This window comes from Littorina saxatilis, linkage group LG4, assembly GCF_037325665.1.
Source record: "Littorina saxatilis isolate snail1 linkage group LG4, US_GU_Lsax_2.0, whole genome shotgun sequence".
Taxonomy (NCBI): Eukaryota; Metazoa; Mollusca; class Gastropoda; order Littorinimorpha; family Littorinidae; genus Littorina; species Littorina saxatilis.
The window spans coordinates 59,562,265-59,584,876 of NC_090248.1; the positions used below are offsets into that span (position 1 = coordinate 59,562,265).

The 22,612-nt window shown below is 41.0% G+C and overlaps 2 protein-coding genes and 1 long non-coding RNA gene across 3 annotated transcripts in view; 2 read left to right on the forward strand and 1 right to left on the reverse strand.

Moving 5' to 3' along the window:
* LOC138965241 (sodium- and chloride-dependent GABA transporter 1-like) overlaps positions 1-9,282 on the forward strand; it is a 12,503-nt gene extending 3,221 nt beyond the window's left edge. The window contains exons 3-4 of the mRNA XM_070337372.1: positions 3,301-3,468; positions 5,510-9,282. Coding sequence (XP_070193473.1) covers positions 3,301-3,468; positions 5,510-5,617 — 276 coding nt within the window. The 3' untranslated portion in view covers positions 5,618-9,282. The remainder of the gene's footprint in view (positions 1-3,300; positions 3,469-5,509) is intronic.
* Positions 9,283-11,030: 1,748 nt separating this feature from the next.
* On the reverse strand, positions 11,031-20,445 carry LOC138965240 (uncharacterized). Its single transcript, XM_070337371.1, has 4 exons — positions 20,143-20,445; positions 19,323-19,428; positions 15,988-16,133; positions 11,031-13,048 (listed from the first exon to the last, which is right to left on the reverse strand). The coding sequence occupies exons 1-4, from the start codon at positions 20,204-20,206 to the stop codon at positions 12,801-12,803; spliced, it is 564 nt and encodes a 187-aa protein (XP_070193472.1). The 5' UTR covers positions 20,207-20,445; the 3' UTR covers positions 11,031-12,800.
* Positions 13,533-14,541, forward strand: LOC138965245 (uncharacterized). The gene is made up of 2 exons (XR_011455379.1): positions 13,533-14,064; positions 14,359-14,541. It is a non-coding gene; the product is annotated as an uncharacterized lncRNA (long non-coding RNA).
* Positions 20,446-22,612: the final 2,167 nt, after the last annotated feature.

The window sequence follows — 22,612 nt, forward strand, 5'->3', positions numbered from 1 at the left end:
CAGGGCGTGGTGATAATCAACATCCTAACCTACGTCACTGTCACTGTCGCGTATCGTATCTCTATGTTATCATTCCACCCTCGTTGCTGTGTCAGGGCGTGGTGATGTTCAACATCCTGACCTACGTCACTGTCACTGTCGCGTATCGTATCTCTATGTTATCATTCCACCCTCGTTGCTGTGTCAGGGCGTGGTGATGTTCAACATCCTGACCTACGTCACTGTCACTGTCGCGTATCGTATCTCTATGTTATCATTCCACCCTCGTTGCTGTGTCAGGGCGTGGTGATGTTCAACATCCTGACCTACGTCACTGTCACTGTCGCGTATCGTATCTCTATGTTATCATTCCACCCTCGTTGCTGTGTCAGGGCGTGGTGATGTTCAACATCCTGACCTACGTCACTGTCACTGTCGCGTATCGTATCTCTATGTTATCATTCCACCCTCGTTGCTGTGTCAGGGCGTGGTGATGTTCAACATCCTGACCTACGTCACTGTCACTGTCGCGTATCGTATCTCTATGTTATCATTCCACCCTCGTTGCTGTGTCAGGGCGTGGTGATGTTCAACATGCTGACCTACGTCACTGTCACTGTCGCGTATCGTATCTCTATGTTATCATTCCACCCTCGTTGCTGTGTCAGGGCGTGGTGATGTTCAACATCCTGACCTACGTCACTGTCACTGTCGCGTATCGTATCTCTATGTTATCATTCCACCCTCGTTGCTGTGTCAGGGCGTGGTGATGTTTAACATCCTGACCTACGTCACTGTCACTGTCACTGTCGCGTATCGTATCTCTATGTTATCATTCCACCCTCGTTGCTGTGTCAGGGCGTGGTGATGTTCAACATCCTGATCTACGTCACTGTCACTGTCGCGTATCGTATCTCTATGTTAGCATTCCACCCTCGTTGCTGTGTCGGGGCGTGGTGATGTTCAACATCCTGACCTACGTCACTGTCACTGTCGCGTATCGTATCTCTATGTTATCATTACACCCTCGTTGCTGTGTCAGGGCGTGGTGATGTATGTCCCTGTCAAGTATCGTATCTCTATGTTATCATTCCACCCTCGTTGCTGTATCAGGGCGTGGTGATGTATGTCCCTGTCGCGTATCGTATCTCTATGTTATCATTCCACCCTCGTTGCTGTGTCAGGGCGTGGTGATGTATGTCCCTGTCAAGTATCGTATCTCTATGTTATCATTCCACCCTCGTTGCTGTGTCAGGGCGTGGTGATGTATGTCCCTGTCAAGTATCGTATCTCTATGTTATCATTCCACCCTCGTTGCTGTGTCAGGGCGTGGTGATGTATGTCCCTGTCAAGTATCGTATCTCTATATTATCATTCCACCCTCGTTGCTGTGTCAGGGCGTGGTGATGTATGTCCCTGTCTAGTATCGTATCTCTATATTATCATTCCACCCTCGTTGCTGTGTCAGTGCGTGGTGATGTATGTCCCTGTCAAGTATCGTATGTCACTTGCATTGAATGATCCGGTAAGACGTGCCGAAATTTTAAATACAGACCTCGATAAAATTAGTTGTTGGGCAGCACGTTGGAAAGTCACATTTAATGAAACAAAAACCAAATTGCTGAATATAAAACGTGATTTAAGCCAAATTGACCCGTTATTTTTCAATGGAATTGTTTTGGAAGACACAAAGGAACACAAGCACCTCGGTATTATTTTGCAAAATGACTGTAAATGGGACGCTCAAGTCAGAAATATTGTGAAAAAGACCACTTTGTTGATTAATTGCTTAAGGCATTATAAGTATAAGTTATGCAGAAAAAGTTTGGAAATAATGTACAAATCCTTTATTTTGCCACATTTTGACTATGTTGATGTATTATGGGATAATTGTACCGAAGCCCTGTCGAACACCCTGAAAAAACTACACCTTGAAGCTTTACGTATTATAATTGGCGGTGTGCGGAGAACTAGTCATGGTAAGATTTACAAAGAAAGCGGATTTTGTAGTCTAAAGGAACGCCGAAGACAACATAAATTGATTTTATATCATAAAATGGTTCATGGTAAATGTCCCCTATATTTAGTTGACCTTTTGCCACCACTAGTTTCATCCTTAAATCCCTATCACAGAAGACGACCACTTGAAAGATTTGTACCAGCTCACAGGACAGAAATCTTCCGAACATCCTAGCCTTCGTTCCTTCGACTACAATTTTATGGAATGATCTGCCTGATGTGGTTAAAACCACAAACTCAATTAGCGAGTTTAAGCATTATTTACAAAGTCCTCATCATTATGTGCCAGTTTATTATTATTTTGGAAAAAGACAGGTAGAAATACAACACAGCAGAATGCGTTTAAACATGAGTAACCTTAATTCCGATTTATGCAAACGCCATTTAAAAGATAACCCACTGTGTGCGTGCGGTAACCGGAACGAAACAGCTGAACATTACTTGTTATACTGCACGTTATTTGAACATGCTCGTATGTCCACAATTAACTCACTGCCTGCCAATTTTAGACACGTGGAAACATTATTAAGAGGCAGCGAGCAACATTCATTTCGCATAAATACATTGATTTTCGAGTCCGTCCAATCCTTTATTGCTGAATCTGGTCGACTAACTTGAAGGATTAGCCCACGTACTGGTATTGTGTATGTTTGTGTGCAGGAGAACGTAAACCCGCCTCTCAGTGTTGTTGCATCAATTACATATTTAACATAAGTAATACTTATCATTGAGTTTTTGTTTTTGTTTTGCTGTTCTCTTTTGTCTGTGTGTGTGTGGTTGTTTTCTTCCATACATTCGTAACGAACTATGCTGCCCTCTCCATGAAAATGTACATTTATCTGAACTTACTTATTGCATGTCTCAGCATCGATGTTCTCGTCCCACGCGCTTCATTCATAGTCTCACCTTATTTTTTTTCTTTATTTTTTTCTTTTCTTTTTCTATTTGATTAATTTTAATTTTTTTTGTCTCTGTAAATCCTCCTGTTTTGATTAAGTTCCCCTTACCCCCCTCCTACATTTTGTTCTTCTGGTTAATAATTGTGTTGTCCACCATCATGAAAACTTGTGTAACTTAGCATTGTTATGGTCACGTCAAATAAGCATCTGCTTGAGTTCGTGTCCTAGCTGCATTTTTGCCAGTTGTTTCATGTCATGTATTTTGAATAAAATTGTGTTTAAACCAAGTATCGTATCTCTATGTTATCATTCCACCCTCGTTGCTGTGTCAGGGCGTGGTGATGTATGTCCCTGTCAAGTATCGTATCTCTATGTTATCATTCCACCCTCGTTGCTGTGTCAGGGCGTGGTGATGTTCAACATCCTGACCTACGTCCCTGTCCAGTACGTGGGCTACGAGTTTCCCACCTGGGCCCACGTGATCGGCGTCATGATGGCGCTGTCCTCCATCGGCATGATCCCCACCTACATGGTCTACAAGATCGCCGTCACCAAGGGACCCATCCTCCAGGTAACCTTTCTCGGAGCATATGACGCACATACGCAACACACTCTACTTTTTCTTTCATTTTCATTTTCATTGCTTTATTGTCACATCGCTAGGACATTTGGGTCGCTTCCTCCAAGTGGAAAGCTAGCAGCAACAGAGTCGCGCTATACCCAGGTGTGTGCGTGTTTAGGTGTATTCAGCCACCAGCACTAATGGCACAATGTCCGAGGTCTTTTACGTGCCACAGTGGTGACACGGGGGTGGAACATGGATACCGTCTCTGAGTCTGCACTAAGGTTACCCGTGTCCGTCCCGGCCCGGATTCGAACCTGTGGCCCTCGGATCACAAGTCCAGTGCTCTACCAACTGAGCTACCGGGCTCGCTACTTCTGCGTGAGTTAACGATATTTAACCATTCTTTTGTTCGCTAGTCTTTTCACAGATCATTTTCCTCTTGACTTGAAATAGCTTAGATAAGTTACAGCCTACATGGTCTGCAAGATCGCCGTGACCAAGGGACCCATCGTCCAGGTAACCTATCCTTGGCTTTGGGGATGGGGGGGATAGCTCATTCGGTAGCTGCGATGATAATGTTTTACGCGCTCACGGGGACACAATTAAAGGCACAGTGCAGCTCACTGCCTTCGTTTTGCGTTTTAGTTGCAGCTGAGTGCATTTACAGTTCAAAAATCCTCTTATGGTAGTAAAACAAACCCAAAACTACCCAACGACGACATCTGTGAAGCTCGACAGTTTCGTGTTCACGCGAGTGCATAAATTAACCTAGTTATTACGTGGTGTTTGGTCGGAGTTCGATTCAACTGAGTGATTCCGGCCTCGATTTTGTTTTATACAAACTCATGATGACGTCTGACATAGTTTGCTAAGTGACGTGTCTTTTTGTGCATGATGTGGTGATCTACCTGATCTAAATTTAGATCCAAAAATAGGTCAAGACCAGCCGGGTCCGAGTACGAAATTAATTCGTAAAAAAATCGCAGTTCTTGACTCTTTGGGTGCAAGTCAATGAAACTTGGTAGTTCTTCGAACGGATGGCTGCCTGAGGTATTACTAAAAGCCCCAGGGGCTCCGTGCACCTGGATTTGACAAGTTCAGTACCTTTAAGCCTGATCTTTACTGGGCGAAGTCGACTACGCGAAGTATACTTCGCAAAGCGTTAGCACTGTGTTTTCGGTATAAAGACTTCGCGAAGTCGACTTCGGGCTCAATTAAAGCCTGTCCTTAGGGGCATGTTTCCGGATGTTATCCCAACTTTAAACGAGACACAGGTGTTTAGGTGTAATCAACCACATGCACTTATGGAAGAGTGAAAGGTCTTGTACGTGCTACTGAGGTGACACGGGGTTGGGACACGGATACCGTATCTGAGTCTGCACAGAAAGTTGACCCGTGCGTGTCTGTCCCTGCCTGGATTCTAAACCACGCAGTCCGAATTTCTGTCATGGAATTTCCCCAAGTAATTTCGTCTTCTTCTTCCTCGGTCATGGGCTAAAACTCCTACGGTTGTTACATGTACGACCGTTTTAACCCCGCCATTTAAGCAGCAATCACCGCTTTTGGGGGATGCATGCTTAGTATTTTCATGTTCCTAGAACCCATCTTCTTCTTCTTCTTCTTCTTCGTTCATGGGCTTAGACTCCCACGTTCACTCATGTTTTTAGCACGAGTGGATTTTTACGTGTATAACCGTTTTTACCCCGTCATTCAGGCAGCATACGCCGATTTCGGGGGAGGCATGTTGGGTATTTTCGTTTTTCTATAACCCACCGAACTCTGACATGGATTACAGGATCTTTTCCGTGCGCACTTGGTCTTGTTCTTGCGTGTACACACGAAGGGGGTTAAGTCACCAGCAGGTCTGCACATAAGTTGACCTGGGAGACTGGAAAAATCTCCACTCTTAACCCACCAGGCGGCAGCGACCGGGATTCGAACTCACGACCTCCCGATTAGGAGGCCAACGTCTTGTCTACCAGGCCGACGTCTTACCTACCAGGCAATTGTGCCCCATTGATTACTATAAGTTCTGTGTTTGTTTCAGAGACTAAAAATTCTGTTCAGACCGGATGTCACCATCGTCAGGGGAGACGCCCCTCCACCATACAGCAGCATACCAAGAACCACTTCCGCCGGTGTTGTTCCGCTATGATCAAGTTGTTATCCCCTGCGACTTTCGACCTCCCGGATAGTTTAATCCAAGCTGCAAACAGGGCTTGTGACCTCCGTATTAAGCTGTTGCTGACAGATCAGTGTTGTGAATGCTTTTGTTTCTGACTGTGATGGTTGCGCAGCCCTGTTTACGAAAACGGTAAGGTGCAAGGTATTGTTTTGCAATTTGTTGATTGGAGCAACGTTTGGAGGTCCGTTGTGGACGACTTTTATCATGCATAACTGTTTGTGGTATTTCGGATAATATAAAGGTCGGCTGTTTTTACCAGCGACTGGAGCAGAGCTTTAAGATGTTTGGTGGACGATTAGTAGTTTAAAAGAAATAATTGTGGTACTTCTGAGAATTCAAAAAGTCGATTGTTTTCACATGTGAATCGTTTTTTCATGCTGTTTATTGAAAAGGAGTGGATTGTTGTTTTCGCGAATTGTTTCAGTTAGAAAAGTCGTGAAGAGTCCGATGTGCTTCGTTCATATTTATGAAAGGATCACGTCAGTTTTTGGCATTGTCATTGATTCGAAGCGTGTTTATCAGAGGCAGTTGTCCGTTTACTTTAAATTATGTTCATTCGTTGAAATTAGTTTTGTAAATACTGACGAGTGAAAGAAAGTGACATTCTTCATGTGTGTGTTACCCAATCAAAAAAGGAACCGAATCATAACCTGTCATTGTATGTACTGAAGTGGTTTGACAAATACGACGGTGTTTTCATTGCAAGGTGATTTAGACGACATTAGAAACAGGGTTAGGGTTACCCGAATTTATCGCATAAAGAATGAATCTTAATGCCACCAGGTTTCAACAAGTTTTCCAATGGGATATGTAGAGATTTTTCAAGGGAGCAACAATGTTACTAGATATGTTGCACATTAGTTTTTATTACTTTGCGATTACTATTTCAGTGAAGATTAGAAAACGTTGTTCTAACGTTTACCAATAGTCTTACTGAGCATATCATGCACAAACGCAACACTATCGCTGCGGGAGTTAATGATGTTTAACGATTCTTTTGTTCGCCAGTCTTTTCACGTATCGTTTTTCCGTTTCTTTAAAATAGCTTGGATACGTTACAAATTTTCAATGAATGAATATTGTTTTTTTCTCTTTGTGCGCTCGGTGGAAGTAATGTAGTCATTATAAGGACCAACTCGAGTTCTGTGTATGTACATTTATAAAAGTCACTCATTCTATGTCATGTTTATGCGATGTTGCTCGTATATTTTTGCATAACTCATCGTCGCTATCTGATTTTTCCTGCATCGCTTAACTAAAGCCATGAACCCAAAATGTCAAGGGCGAAAATTAAATGATATTTGGATTAAATGTATTCTTGAAGACAAAAAATCCTTCAAGATCACACACAACCCGTTTCAAAGGCAGTCGTTCGAAAGTTGTTAAAAGAATAGGATCACAACCTCAGATTTTGCCAGGCATCTGCGTGAGATAAGGCCACCCCACCACTTGTGAACATACATAGAATCAACACCCTGGCTGCTTCCTGTGTGAAGGGGGAATTCTTATTTTGGATCGCTTTTCTAACAAGTCAACATTTGAAGTGAAATGCATTTGCTATATTAGCTGAATAAGCGAAATATCCCGAGGGACAATGTTTTACTTTGTATATGCCTAACGAGTAACAATCGTCTGTAATCAGTTTAACACGTGACACATGTATTCGTTTTTGTTCAAGAATAGTGACTCTCGTTGGAGCGTGACTACGGATATGTCAAATAGACAATGATCATTAACAGAAGTATCCCTATTCTTGTCTATGTTCTGTGCATGTGCAAGACATGTTGTAGTTTCAATCGTGAAAACGTAAACGGTTTGGTTTATTTCACCACAACAGACTTGAAATCCGCGATAGCTTCGATTGAACATAGTACCGTGTTCGTGTTGACGTTGCAATATGAAGTAAGAAATGCGCGATTACTTGTGTGCATGTGTTTGTATGCATGTGTGTGCTTGAGTGTGTGTACGTGTGCGTGTGTTTGCGTGCGTGCGTGTGTATGCGTGTGTGTGCGCACGTGCGTGTGTTTGTGTGCGTGCGTGCGTGCGTGTGTGTGTGTGTGTGTGTATGTGCGTGCATGTTTTTGTGTACGTGCGTGCGTGCGTGCGTGCGTGTATGTGTGTGTGTGCACAAGCATCTCTTTACAGGTTTCTTAAACAATTTTGTATGTGTCAGCTTTTAATCTTTGGACGTTTTTCTGTATTATTGAGGACAAGACAACTGGTTGTAAAATGTTGCCAGTGTTTTGACACATTTTTTATTTGTTTATTTATTTTCTGTAAATAACACGTATCCACACGATGTACAATTTTCACTAGGTGTATTTATATTTAGTGCACTAGTCAAGACATTGCTGCTCTTACTAATGCACTAAATATAAATACACCCAGTGAAACTTGCATTAGTAAGAGCAGCAATGTCTTGACTAATGTTAGGTTGTCCTCTTACAATTTTAGTGATATTTGTCTAGATACATGCGTTTCAATTGACAACAGAATGACAGAAATGTGTACCACATGTTAGAGTGGAACAATCATGTCAGCCACCACAGGTCTGGCCAAGCTTAGAGGCCCATTCTGTCTCGTAACCCTAACCCTAAGTGTTCGTCCTGTCTGAGATCTGACCAGGCTGTAGCATGTGGTAAAACCATCCCTCCACTTGATCACATACCAACAATCAAAAGCCTAGCGAGTTGCTGTGTTGAGCTGGGATTTTATTTCATTGAAATAATTTCTTAAAAAGCCACCAATCAATAACAAAAGTAGCCGTTTTCGTCGCGGAGGCACGTTGCATTATGTCGTCAGCTTTTACACGTAAACTGAAAAGCACCATTCACAGGCAGGGCAAGGTGCATCACATGTTTTTTTTGCGTAAGCGTGTTGTGCCCCGAGTTCATAGGACCCTTCATTTGAAGCAAATGCTTTAGGTATGTGTATATATACTTGATCTGCAACTTTTTTCTCAAAAGTATATCTAACACTGGTAAACTAAACTCGGCAAAAACATCATTGCACCCTTTTGTGTACCCCAACTAGAGCATTCATTCCCGTGTTAATTCATTCAAATTTTCTATGCCATTAAAGTCCCTCTACCTGGCTATCTGGCACACTTTTTAGATTACAGATTTCGTTAAAAGGGGTCACGTGACCGCCGTCCTAATAATGGTTTTACCGAGTTTATGATATGATGGTAGAATTCGTTCTGTAGTTAAAGTTCTTTATTCTTTCAAAATGATACTGTAGCAAGTGCCAGTGGTGTGTGTTAAGCACATAACGCTGAACTTTCGTGTATGTTTAGTATAAATCAATTCAACGATGTCAAGGTTATGTTGATACGTACTTCGTGAGTTGTAATCAGTTTTGTTACATATTTGTTTCTCCTAGAAGGCAGTTGTGCAATATAGATCGTGTGTATGTACAGCATGTTTAGATTTATGACGGTCATATTTGATATTGTCTGGTGATTTTGTATACTTTTCCATGGTGTTTTATTAAAGTAAGAACCCAAAGCAATCTTTTATTGTGAGTTTCAGATTTTTGCAGTCCTCTATTCAATAACAGGACAGACGATATTGTAAATCAAGATACATGTGTCCAGATAAGAGCTACTTGGACACATACCAACATTTGACAACCTACAGCTTGTTTTTGTGCAGAAATTTGTTTTTTTTAATGTGTGTGTGTGTGTGTGTGTGTGTGTGTGTGTGTGTGTGTGTGTGTGTGTGTGCGTGTGTGTGTGTGTGTGTGTGTGCTAAATTTTAGTCACAAGTTGACTAATGTGTCAATTACACCATTATTTCAGTACCAAAACACACATACACACACACACACTCACACACACACACACACACACACACACACACACACACACACACACACACACACACACACACACACACACTTATGTTTTTATTGCGTTCTTTCTCTCTCTGTATTTCACAAACCAAAACTAATGTATTTGAATATGTTCTTCTCTTAGAGATTCTTTATTCAAGTGTAACAGATTTGATTTAACCATAACAGTGCACAAAGTAAGAAGACAAAAGTTACTCTATTTCAGCAGTTATTCACGTAAATCAAAGGACAGTCGACTGAATTGAACAAAGTTAGACATTAACAGAATGTGTCAACATAATATCTTTCTAATATCTTTAAATATCTTTAAAGGATAAACAAAAAGGTAGTAGGGTCGGGAGTGAAACAATGATATGAGTGTAATGTGTTACGGCCTTATCAGGACCAGAAGCTACAACAGTCTCGCAACAAAAAGTAACATAAATATCGGAGAGAATTATAAATAGTGAATAGCGTGTGTATTGAGAACAGAAAAACTGAATGTGTGCAAAATGTCCCAAATACAGAGAATTCCTCTCAATTGTCATGGCAACTGAATGCATAAGAGGTAGCGCGAGTAATGGGGAGGATACACTATAAAAGTTGCAAAGAACTAACCATACATAATGTAAACGTGTCACGATAACCATATAATAGTTCAATGATTATAATTATGCTCTATATTTATCACAGTCATATTATCTCTGTCTGGTTGCACACTAAATGCGTGCATAACCTGTATAAATACACGTGCGAACATGAACGACTGGACAATGTCAACTAGAGCATTGTGCAATACCAAACAAACAAAACCCAAACAATCACCCAAGATAGAGAAGGGTGTCGTCTTGGTACAGTGTAATAGTTGAGGCAAGTACATTCTTTCAGCAGTTTCTTTTTTGTTAGGACAAGACAAAACAAGACAAGGCAAGTCAATAGGCGATGTTTGGTGTTTATGGGTTGTGAAATAATGTATACTCTTGCGTTTATTGAGGCAAACTTTCCCACGTGACGATTTGGACCAGTCATTGGCGTGGGGTGAGTCTGGAACACGTGGACAAGAAGCAAGTGTTGAAAGCTTGCCTCACTAAACCCAATACAACTGCCTCTCACAACCCATACACGCCCGAGTTATTTCCGAAATCCGTCTATATGTCGAGCGAATCAAGACTAGATGAGAAAAAAAAATACAAGCTAATTCTCGACAAGGATAGTGACAATGGCAAGACTTGAACGTACAAACATGAATTGCCTACTTGCAATAGTTTGTTGATGAAGTACTTGTGTACCCAAAGCACAAAAGATAACAGCAAGCTCAAAGCAGCCAAGAAATATATCCATAAAATGTATTAACAGCAGTATACGTACGATAATATTTTAGTTTAACCCCTAACGTACATTAATATTTAAGTTTTACCCATAACATGTATTAACAGCAATATACGTACATGAATATTTAAGTTTTACCCTTAATAATTATGTATTAACAGCAATATACGTACGATGATAATTATTTAAGTTTTACCCATAACATGTAGGGCCTATTAACAGCAATATACGTAAGTAATTATTTTAAATTTTACCCACAACATGTATTAACAGCAATATACGTTAGTAATTATTTAAATTTTACCCATAACATGTATTAACAGCAATATACGTTAGTAATTATTTAAAATTTACCCGTAACATGTATTAACAGTCATATACGTACGATAATATTTAAATTTTACCCATAACATGTATTAAGAGCAATATACGTACGTAAATATTAAAATTTTACCCATAACATGTATTAACAGCAATATACGTACGTAAATATTTAAATTTTACCCATAACATGTATTTAACAGCAATATACGTACGTAAATATTTAAATGTTACCCATAACATGTATTAACAGCAATAATTTTACGTAGGTAATTATTTAAATTTTACCTATAACATGTATTAACAGCAATATAAACATTTTAGATATTTATGTGGCCATGTAAAAGAGTATTTTGCTGCCGCCAGCATCAAAAAACGTCAGAATAAGGGAAAAAATCTCACCTTTAAGCTTTTCAATAAGCCTTTACAACTATCACTTTTTTTTTTAAAGCATATGATGATAAACTTTGTGTTTATGACAAAATATCTAAAAGGAAACAGAGGTCATAGATAATCACAGAAACAAAACTCATATTTCTAAAGTTCGAAATTTTTTGCACGTTACATTCATGAAAACAACTTTTTAGAAAATGGACGGACTTCGACATTAAAACAGACCAACAAACAGACAGACAAACTAATAAACAAACAAACACAAACAACAACAACAACCACCAGTAACATGTTAAACACCAGCAATGTTCTGACTTGATGCACACAGGAACACGAATCATGCAGCTACTTTGGTCTGTCAGTCCTGGGCTAAATCACATGCAATATTCATACTTCTTCTTCTTTTTTTTCTAATTCTTCTTCTTCTTCTTCTTCTTCTTCTTCTTCTTCGAGAGAGAGAGAGAGAGAGAGAGAGAGAGAGAGAGAGAGAGAGAGAGAGAGAGAGAGAGAGAGAGAGAGAGAGAGAGAGAGAGAGAGAGAGCGCACAATCTAGAGCAAGGGAAGCAACTTGTCGTTCCTACTCTTTACCATTTAAGAATGTATCACGTCCCTTACTTGCTTCACATTATTTTTTTTCTGTAAAGAGAAGGGATTTCGATGAAACGAATAATAAAAAATCTGCATTAGAAAGTGCCGCCATAGAGATTTGTTTTCTGTTTACCTTACTGCTTGTTGAAAATACCTTCCTTCCCTCCTAAACCATCGTGTAAACCACGACAAACCTGTACAGACATTTACGAGGCCTAAGCCGACCAATCTGCTACTTCGATACCCAACACCTGCACCCAAAGGCAACAGCCCAACACCTGCACCCAAAGGCAACAGCCCAACACCTGCACCCAAAGGCAACAGCCTGAACTGGTCTCGCTGTTTGTGTTCATTTTTTTTAATTTTTTTTTTAACGAGGCCTAAGGCGACCATTCCACTACTTCGATACGCACCCAAAGGCAACTGCCTGTATTGATCTCGCTGATTGTGTTTATTGTGGGTTTTTCTTTTTACGAGGCTGTTACGAGGTCTAAGGCGATACGCACCCAAAGGCAACAGCCTGAATTGGTTTCGCTGTTGTTGTTTTTTGTTGTTGTATTTTTTGCTAAGTAGATTGTGCAGAAAGACACACATGTCATCTAAAAGTTCAATTAGGAACAGATGTTCGGACATCAAAACAGCGAAACAAAACAAAAACAACTTCAATTAGCAAACATTTCACGTCTCACGTCTAAGAGTTAGGAGCATAGGCCGGGGCGGCCGGGGCGGCAAATCCTCCCCCTCCCCCTACCCCACCTCCAGGGGCGGCGCCCGGGGGGTAGGCGGGGTTGGCGTACAGGTAGGGTGGGGGTGGGGGTGGCTTGTACCCGTTCGGTCCCGGGTACATGTAAGGGGCAGGCTGCGGGTAGCCCATAGGGCGAGGATGCTGGTTGTAAGGTCCCGGGTTGGCCATGCCTTGTGCCATGCCCTGTGTGTTGGCTGCAATCACACACACAGTAAAGACATTTTAACATGTGACAGTCACACACACAATGTAGACATTTTAACATGTGACAGTCACACACACAATGTAGACATTTTAACACGTGACAGTCACACACACAATGTAGACATTTTAACATGTGACAGTCACACACACAATGTAGACATTTTAACACGTGACAGTCACACACACAATGTAGACATTTTAACACGTGACAGTCACACACACAATGTAGACATTTTAACACGTGACAGTCACACACACAATGTAGACATTTTAACATGTGACAGTCACACACACAATGTAGACATTTTAACACGTGACAGTCACACACACAATGTAGACATTTTAACACGTGACAGTCACACACACAATGTAGACATTTTAACATGTGACAGTCACACAAACAATGTAGACATTTTAACATGTGACTGACGGTCATACAAACAATGTAGACATTTTAACATTTAAGAGTGACACAGATGTGAGCTTGGGAACGACAGTTACGGTACACATGCACTCTTGTGCATCCGTGTGAACTCGTGGTACCTCTATACTATCGGGGATCCATTAAGGTTTCCGAGACTGAGTTTCATTTCTATTGAATTGGTCTCGCGGAATAGCCGATTCTAAAATTTGCATAGGTAAAACGATTGTTTTTTTTGGTACAAGCCTCTGGAGTAAATTTTGTGATTAATGTTTTTGTGAACAAGAAACAATTGACAGGTGGCTTTGTTCCATCTCCCTTTTTCCCTCCGCCGCGATGTAAAGTTGAATAGTTGAAGGTGACGTTAGGCACTAACTAAAGAAAGTGGGGCTGCCTGACACCCCTCGAGTTGAATGGGTTAATCTTGTGACACCGGTGCACAGGATGTGAACGCTAAAACTGTGCTTTTGCTTGGAATCTTTGAGGGAAGGAGACGTGTATTTGGTGCGGCGTGTTTTCAATGCCGTTGTGTGACATGTCTGTCACGGCCGGAAATCTTTCCGGAATGTGAGGATTCTTTTGCTGGTAGGTTAAAACAATTTTCTTTCTGTAAATGGGTAGGCGGTGAAAAGAATAGTATGCTGCTTGGGGGGAGGATTTATTTGAATGTTTAAGTAGATTGTTTTGTGAGTTGGAATGGTGGGGAAGATTTTTGTGTGTGAATGCTTTAGAAGACCGTTGTTTGAGAGAACGGTATATGTATTGTAGGCATGTTATTTGGTAGGAATGATGTGTTTTGTTGTTTAATGAGTTAGCTTGTGGTAGTTGAAATTGTTGATTTGTTTACGTATGCTTACGGCGTGCATTCTGTGTTTACAGGATGGCCGAGTGTGCGACGGGGTTTAGTTAGGTCTTTCTTTCTAGAGGGGTTCTTTTTAGTTAGGTCTGTTCTGTTTTAGTTAGGTCTTTTCTTTTTTAGTGGGGCGTAGATTTGTTTTTATAGACTAGGTTTTGTTAGTGAAGAGTAGTTAGATTTAGTGGAGAGATTTTGGTCAGATTTTGTTAGAGTTTTTGTAGATTTGGTTTTTTTTAAAGAATTGTTTTTTAGGTTGTTTTTTTAGATTTCGTTTGTTTTAAATTAGAGTCTCATTGTGGTTTTTTTTGGATTAAAGTTGAGAGTGAGGATTTAGAGTAGAGTGTAGTTTGGGGAAAGGATTTGGTGTGTTTTAAAGGGTATCTTTAGGGGAAGAATGTAGTTTTAGAATGAAGAGTGAGAATATTGGTTTTTTTTTAAGTTGTTTAGTCCTATACAGTGAAAGTTGTATTTGAAGATAAACCCCCGTTATCCCACATTTTCCCCATTTCATCGTATGGAATAAAAGAACCTGGGTAATATAACTTGTGTCGTCTGCTTTAGTGTTTGAGTTCAGTACGAAAGAGGAAAGTAGATTGGCACACGGTTACAATAACAATGTAGACATTTTATATGAAGTCTTATATCGCGCGCGTATCTCCAGACTCGGACTCAAGGCGCAGGGATCTATTTATGCTGGGTGAGATGTAATGTTTTACACAATACATCACGCATTCACATCGACCAGCAGATCGCAGCCATTTCGGCGCATATCCTACTTTTCACGGCCTATTATTCCAAGTCACACAGGTATTTTGGTGGACATTTTTTATCTATGCCTATACAATTTTGCTAGGAAAGACCCTTTTGTCAATCGTGGGATCTTTAACGTGCACATTCCAATGTAGTGTACACGAAGGGACCTCGGTTTTTCGCCTCATCCGAAAGACTAGCACTTGAACCCACCACCTAGGTTAGGAAAGGGGGGAGAAAATTGCTAACGCCCTGACCCAGGGTCGAACTTGCAACCTCTCGCTTCCGAGCGCAAGTGCGTTACCACTCGGCCACCCAGTCCTTTTTAACATGTGACAGTCACCCAAACAATGTAGACATTTTAACATGTGACTGACGGTCACCCAAACAATGTACCGTAACATATTTGTTTTAAGACCTGCAAACATATGAGTAATTGAGGAGGGATTTGAGTAATCAATTGCTAACGCCCTGACCCAGGGTCGAACTCGCAACCTCTCGCTTCCGAGCGCAAGTGCGTTACCACTCGACCACCCAGTCCTATTATTCTGACACCGGACCAACCAGTATAACACGGTTTAAGTTACAGCCTACTATATAATATTGATTTTATTTTGTCGACATTTTCTTGAAAAACAAAACGAAAAACTAACACACTGCATAACATTAAACGGAACATAGAGTACAGTAGGGGGCAAAAGAAACGCACCAAAATCGCGCCCACTGTTGAAAGTGATTTTGTTCGTCATTTTCAAATTGTCGTAAAATATGAACCAGATAAGGTAACCTAGAAACTAGCTGTCCGATTAGTGCAAGGTTTTTAATCGTTGTTTTATCCTGCTTCACCTTTTCATAATTGTGTATTACTGGGTAAAAAAGCAACATCAGGCCTTGTTTCTTACTGTGAACGACGGTAACGTTGTTGTTTGCGTGAGGGCCGACAACTCTTCCCCGGTACGTCTGTTTCTTGACGCAGCAGCAGACGACAGTCACCACGATGGAGATGCACGCGATCGCCGCCACCACGCCCCCGACGATCATCCCAACACTGCAAAACACACACACAATCATTTACACACAATTATGTATCGATCACATGGCTCAAAGTAAAAAATCAAATGTTCCATCGATACATGGTTATTTACAAACATGTGACAGTCGATCGATAACGCTGAGAATATGGGACTGATCAACCTGTTTGTCTGTGGTTGTCGCCGTGTACTGTTTATGGCGGCTTCCTTTTAGTGGGCTATCATGTATGGGTGCCTCGGTTGAAGTCAATGAATACATTTGATCCTATAGAATTGTCTTTGTTTACCAGAAAATAATTTAATAGATCTGCGGTGCTCTCTAAAAGATCAACTGATTTCAATTCCACTTGTTTCTCATTCACTCGCTGGTCTCGACAACCTTGTCTGCAAGGATCCTTTTTTTTTTTAAAGTTTGCTATGCACATCAGTGTAGGATTTTAATCAATAAACATACATCCTTCAATGCATACAAATGTCCACTCATACTTGATTATTCCTAACTGGCAAAAATATGACATAATTAAGATATGTCATAAATCATATTATAACAAGTCGCGTAAGGCGAAAATACAATATTTAGTCAAGTAGCTGTCGAACTCACAGAACACGTGGAATTGACAAGAAGAGCGGGGTATTCGTTGCGCTGAGAAGGATAGCACGCTTTTCTGTACCTCTCTTTGTTTTAACTTTCTGAGCGTGTTTTTAATCCAAACATATCATATCTATATATTTTTGGAATCAGGAACCGACAAGGAATAAGATGAAAGTGTTTTTAAATTGATTTCGAAAAAAAATTTTTTATAATAATTTTTATATATTTAATTTTGAGAGCTTGTTTTTAATCCGAATATAACATATTTATATGTTTTTGGAATCAGCAAATGATGGAGAATAAGATAAACGTAAATTTGGATCGTTTTATAAATTTTTATTTTTTTTTACAATTTTCCGATTTTTAATGACCAAAGTCATTAATTAATTTTTAAGCCACCAAGCTGAAATGCAATACCGAACCCCGGGCTTCGTTGAAGAGTACTTGACCAAAATTTCAACCAATTTGGTTGAAAAATGAGGGCGTGACAGTGCCGCCTCAACTTTCACGAAAAGCCGGATATGACGTCATCAAAGACATTTATCAAAAAAATGAAAAAAACGTTCGGGGATTTCATACCCAGGAACTCTCATGTCAAATTTCATAAAGATCGGTCCAGTAGTTTAGTCTGAATCGCTCTACACACACACACACACACACGCACGCACACACATACGCACATACACCACGACCCTCGTTTCGATTCCCCCTCGATGTTAAAATATTTAGTCAAAACTTGACTAAATATAAAAAGACAACAACAATACGTATGTCCTAAATTTACTTTTTATATCAACTATCACAAGTAAACACAGATACATAACTCACAATCAAAAAACAAGAAAGGTAGCTAGGTTGTTGGAACGTTTGTTATTGACAAAACAATACGATACAGTCACAAATATATCGACCCAACGATAATATTTTGATGTTGTCAATACCAAACGTTCCAACAACCTACCTTTCTTGTTTTTTGATTCTGAATTTTGGAACGTTGGCAGTCTCTTTGTTTTTGGATTTACATAACTCACATTTACATAGGGTCTACAGGGAGAATTATACATACACGGAAAAGATAGTGTCATTAACTGTGGTGAATTGAGTGCTTCTTTCAAACATCAATCCATCATTTAACTGACGTCTTTCAGTCGATCAATACGCTTGCTGCGGGTAGATGAACAACGCGTGTGTCTATTGTCGCTGTCAGGCACAATTAATGATGTCTTTTTAATGGGTTGCTAACTTGCTACGCATGCTGCGGGTAGCTGAGCAACGCGTGTGTCTATTGTCGCTGCCAGGCATAATTCATTATCTCCTTTGAATGGGTTGCTAACTTGTTACGCATGCGTACCTCGGTTGCAGTCAGCAAAGAACATTGATTCTGAGAAAATGTTTTTCTTCCACCATCCACAAAGCTGATAGATCTGCGTTGCTATCAGAAAACCTAAATATTGATTGGAGTTTTCTGTTTCTGTCATTCACTCGCTATAGTCTCAGCAACTCTTTGTGCCAGTGTCGAGTTTTGTAAAGGCGCATTCGTTCCAAGGAAAAGAGTCACCCTCTCAGATCCGCCAAGGCTTTTACTAAAGACATAAAAAACACCCTTGGACTGGACATATTCCAAAAATCAACGTTTTGATCGCCTTCTGTGCAGACCGAATTTATTTTGAAAGAAGTTATTTTACACATTGACACATGTGTCCGTTAAGAAATAAATGCGTCACAAAAACTCAGCTCTGCGCAGAAAGCAGCTAAATGTGTGGCCTGCGACCAAGTAGAGGGATGGTCTTATTCCAAGTAAACCCTAGGCATATTTGAGTCAGTGAGCAGAACACACACACACACACACACACACACACACACACACACACACACTCACACGCACACACACACACGCACACACACTCACACACACACACACACACACACACACACACACACACACACACACACACACACACACACACACACACACACACAGCTAATTTAAGTAAATATAGGAATTAATTCGGTTACTGATTCTTTCCGGTCCTTTGCAATCGACCTACAAACCGGCCATGCCCTGTCAGGGGCGGATCACATCATTTTTAAGGGGGGTTTCCAAATTTCTTTTAGGGGACAGATCGACGACGCGAAGCGTTTAGTCGAGGGCGCGAAACACCCGAACCTCCCAGGGGGGATCGCGGGCATGTCTCCCTGGAAAATGTCAATAAGAACAAGAAACAAATGACCAACTACCTTCCCAAACCGTCATTTAGAAGACAAAAGCCGGGTCCGGGGGTATGTCTTCCCGGAAAATGTTTGATAAAAACAAGAAAAATGGAGCAATCTGATGCAATCTGAGCCATATTTCTTTACTTTTTTTCAAAACTTTTTTCTCCTTCAAAAAACAAGAAAGGTAGGCTGTTGGAACGTTTGTTATTGACAAAACAATACATTCACAGATATTTCGACCCCCAAAAAATGTTGGAACGTTGGCAGTCTTTTTTTTCTTTTCTTTTTTTTCTCCTTTTTTTTTTAGGCAAAAAAAAAAAAATAGGTCTGTCAATTAGCGCCTAGTGACAAAAATGGCGAAAATGGTCTTCCCATTCCGATACAGGTATGATAAGTTTACCCGAGGTTGCAGCAGGAGCGATCGATGGACGAACCACAGCACCCATAGCGACAGTACTTCACGCTAAAGGACCTGCCCATGTAGCAGTACTCTCCTCCCAACGCATCTGTAAGATTTGACAGTCAGTTAACAAGTATCAATTGTGAACCTGACCAGAATCAAACAAGAATGATATTCATGCAACAGAAATAAAAAATAATTACTGAATAACAAAAAGCAGGTAAGTTATACAAAACATCAGAAATTGTGAAAGAAACAATTGAACGTCTGCAGAGACTTTCTTCCGAGATTTGTTAAAATCTCTTAGCAGAGAAAGAGAGAGAAAAAAGTATCCCTTCACAGACAGCCTATTGGGAGCATCAGACCCTCCTCAAGGGGGACCGAGATTTACAATGCAAAGTCCCTTTGTGGGGGACGTATCACAACGAAATCTAGTCCTGAGAAGGACCATTGTTTTAGTACCTAGACCAGACACGTGTTTCGACACTATTGTGTCTCATCAGTGGTCAGGTGGTACTGATGGCGAGAGTTGTCAACCCATGGTATCCAACTAAGAAGCAAACCACTTACACACACACACACACACACACACACACACACACACACACACACACACACACACACACACACACACACACACACACATCCGACCGATAAATTGTTCTTTTTCTTGTATCTGATTTCTGATGACACACACACACACACACTTCAGCAAAACAAAATTCAGAGAAAAACACAGCCCCTACAAATCTTTCAAGATGATTACCAACATCAATACCAATAAAATCCAACCTCTAAATCAGTCAGTACAAAAAAATACCTTTGATCAGAGCGAAGAAAAAGCACAGCGCAGGAATACCCAGGAACGACAGAGAATCCGCCATGTTGACCCAGGGTACGGCAAAGTATTACTTTTGTGTATGCAAGATGGCGATATCGATCGATGTTCCCGGTCGATTGGAAAACGTCAGCCACCGGTATGGAAGGCTGCAGTGTTCGGGTGAATTTAAAACGCCAGTGTACCATTACTAAGTACAATGTTTGCTCGTAGATGCTGTGTTCTGGAATCTATGTATGACAGTCAGTACACGAGCGCTTCGGTTGGAACTCTTTTCCTGGCTGAGAGTGCATTTGTGACGGTCCACCACGAAACCAGTCTTAAGTCGCAGCAGACGAAAGCGAGCTAGTTCGAGGAAAAGGCACTGAGGGTCTATCTGGGTGAAATTCACTTTTTTGCAGAAACGTGTTCTGTAGACCCCAAATTACATGACAACCAAACAAATATGCCAAAATCAATCGCTAAATAGTTAAATTATTGGATTTAAATGCAATACATTCATCAAAAAAGTCCAGCATGACATCAAAATGCCTCACTTTGACCGATAATTTGCTTAGTGTATCCCTGACAGGGCCCCAACAAGTTTGGTACCGTCGGAAAGCTTATTGCATCAGCTTTCGCGCCCTGCTGCGCAGTGGTTCAAAATACCCGTCCACTTCCTCCAAATAAGGAAACCGGCACGTAAACAAATTTTAAGATTGAACCAATCAGCTTTGTCTGCCTTCCAAAAAGGACTAGCAACGGCCTCCTCATTGGTCAAATCAGTCCAGGGGGAAGTAACACAGTATGATTTCCGTTCGCTGAATGAAACCAAAACAATGACTGACGTACGCCGATTGACAGCGCTTCTCAACTGCGATTCGCTTGAAAATAACCACGAACTCCAAGATTTGTTGTTGGATTTCTTTGCCGAAGACGTTGCTGGATTCAGTGACTCCGATTCTCATGCCGAAATATGTGACGCTTGCTGAATATGCGGACGAAGAGGAGACAGACCGTCCGCTTTTCAGTGTCAAAAACACCGTTGGCGTTTCTAATGGCACTGCATCAACTGCAAGAACACACGTAGTTGAGGCGAGTTGTAGAGGAGATGTGATGGAGGTGCATGCTGCAGTTCGTTAATTGCAACAGGGCTGTGATGTGCTCGAGAGAACTCGCCTTCGTTGCTGCAAAGCCAATGGAACTGGCTGCAAACAGATTAAAGTTCCCGACGCTGCACCCAGAAATACTCGTCGTGGATGTATCACCCAGTTTGATCCGGAGGAAATTGTAGCTCTACAGCTATCAGTGCAAGACATGTGACATGTATAAAGGTGAGGTTGGAGGTGGTGTCAACATTGATGTGCAAGAGCTTTTGTGGTGAACAGACTGTCACAGTGGAGGAGTTCCTGTGTTTGGGATCTACATTCTGATCTGTAGCCTACGTATTCCTATTCGATGCCAACAAAGTGATTGATACAAGTAAGTTGATTTTGCTCAAGTGTTTGTCAAACTAATGGACAAAAACGTAGGTGAGATGCATGTAACCTCTTTATTCCTGATAATGACAGTGAAAATGTTTGCTGATGTGTATGACCTGTATTTGACCGTTTTCCTCCACATGTATGATGTAAACAAAGCCTTCAAAAATGGTGATAATTGTTCTTTTAACCCTTCGTTTTGCATTTAAATGATGCATGAAAGATCAAAGTACACTTGTGCAACATTTGGAAGGGTGAGGTTAATTTTCAACCCCCGTTGCTAAGGAAAATGTTAAGCTGGTGCCTTCCAAAACTTTCAAGCCCGATTTCTCAAAATGGCCGCCGGTCAACTTCTTTCATAAAAATGGCCGTAATATCGTTATTTATTGACCTAGAGCTTTAATTTTTTTTTCTAAACATCCAGGAAAGACTAACAATTTCAAAATAATAACTAACTCAAATCATCCAAATTTGGATTGGATTGGATGGATGGATTGGATTGGATTGGATTGGATATGATTTACAGTCCAGTGAGGTTGCCCTCATGGAAATTCGGGCTGCTTTCTCCCCGGGGAAAGCGAGCTGCCATACATACGGCGCTACCCATATTTTTTTTATTTTTTCCTGCATGCGTGTATTCATGTTTCCTGAGACTTTATGCCGTGTGAGATGGAATTTTTTTAACTTTATTCCAAGTCCCACGGGTATTTGATGGACATTTTTATCTATGCCTATACAATTTTGCCAGGAAAGACCCTTTTGTCAATCGTGGGATCTTTAACGTGCACACCCCAATGTAGTGTACACGAAGGGACCTCGGTTTTTCGTCTCATCCGAAAGACTAGCACTTGAACCCACCACCTAGGTTAGGAAAGGGGGGAGAAAATTGCGGCCTGACCCAGGCCTGAACACGCAACCTCTCGCTTCCGAGCGCAAGTGCGTTACCACTCGGCCACCCAGTCCCATTTCGACTTAAGACTGATTTTGTGATG

What these genes read in the sequence shown, in the direction of transcription:
- LOC138965240 (XM_070337371.1), bottom strand. Translation starts at nt 20,206, where the DNA reads ATGGCGGATTCTCTGTCGTTCCTGGGTATTCCTGCGCTGTGCTTTTTC. An exon ending in TTTCTTCGCTCTGATCAAAG is followed by an intron (nt 19,429 to 20,142) that starts GTATTTTTTTGT and finishes CAAATCTTACAG; the next exon opens with ATGCGTTGGGAGGAGAGTAC. An exon ending in CAACGTTACCGTCGTTCACA is followed by an intron (nt 13,049 to 15,987) that starts GTAAGAAACAAG and finishes GTGTGATTGCAG; the next exon opens with CCAACACACAGGGCATGGCA.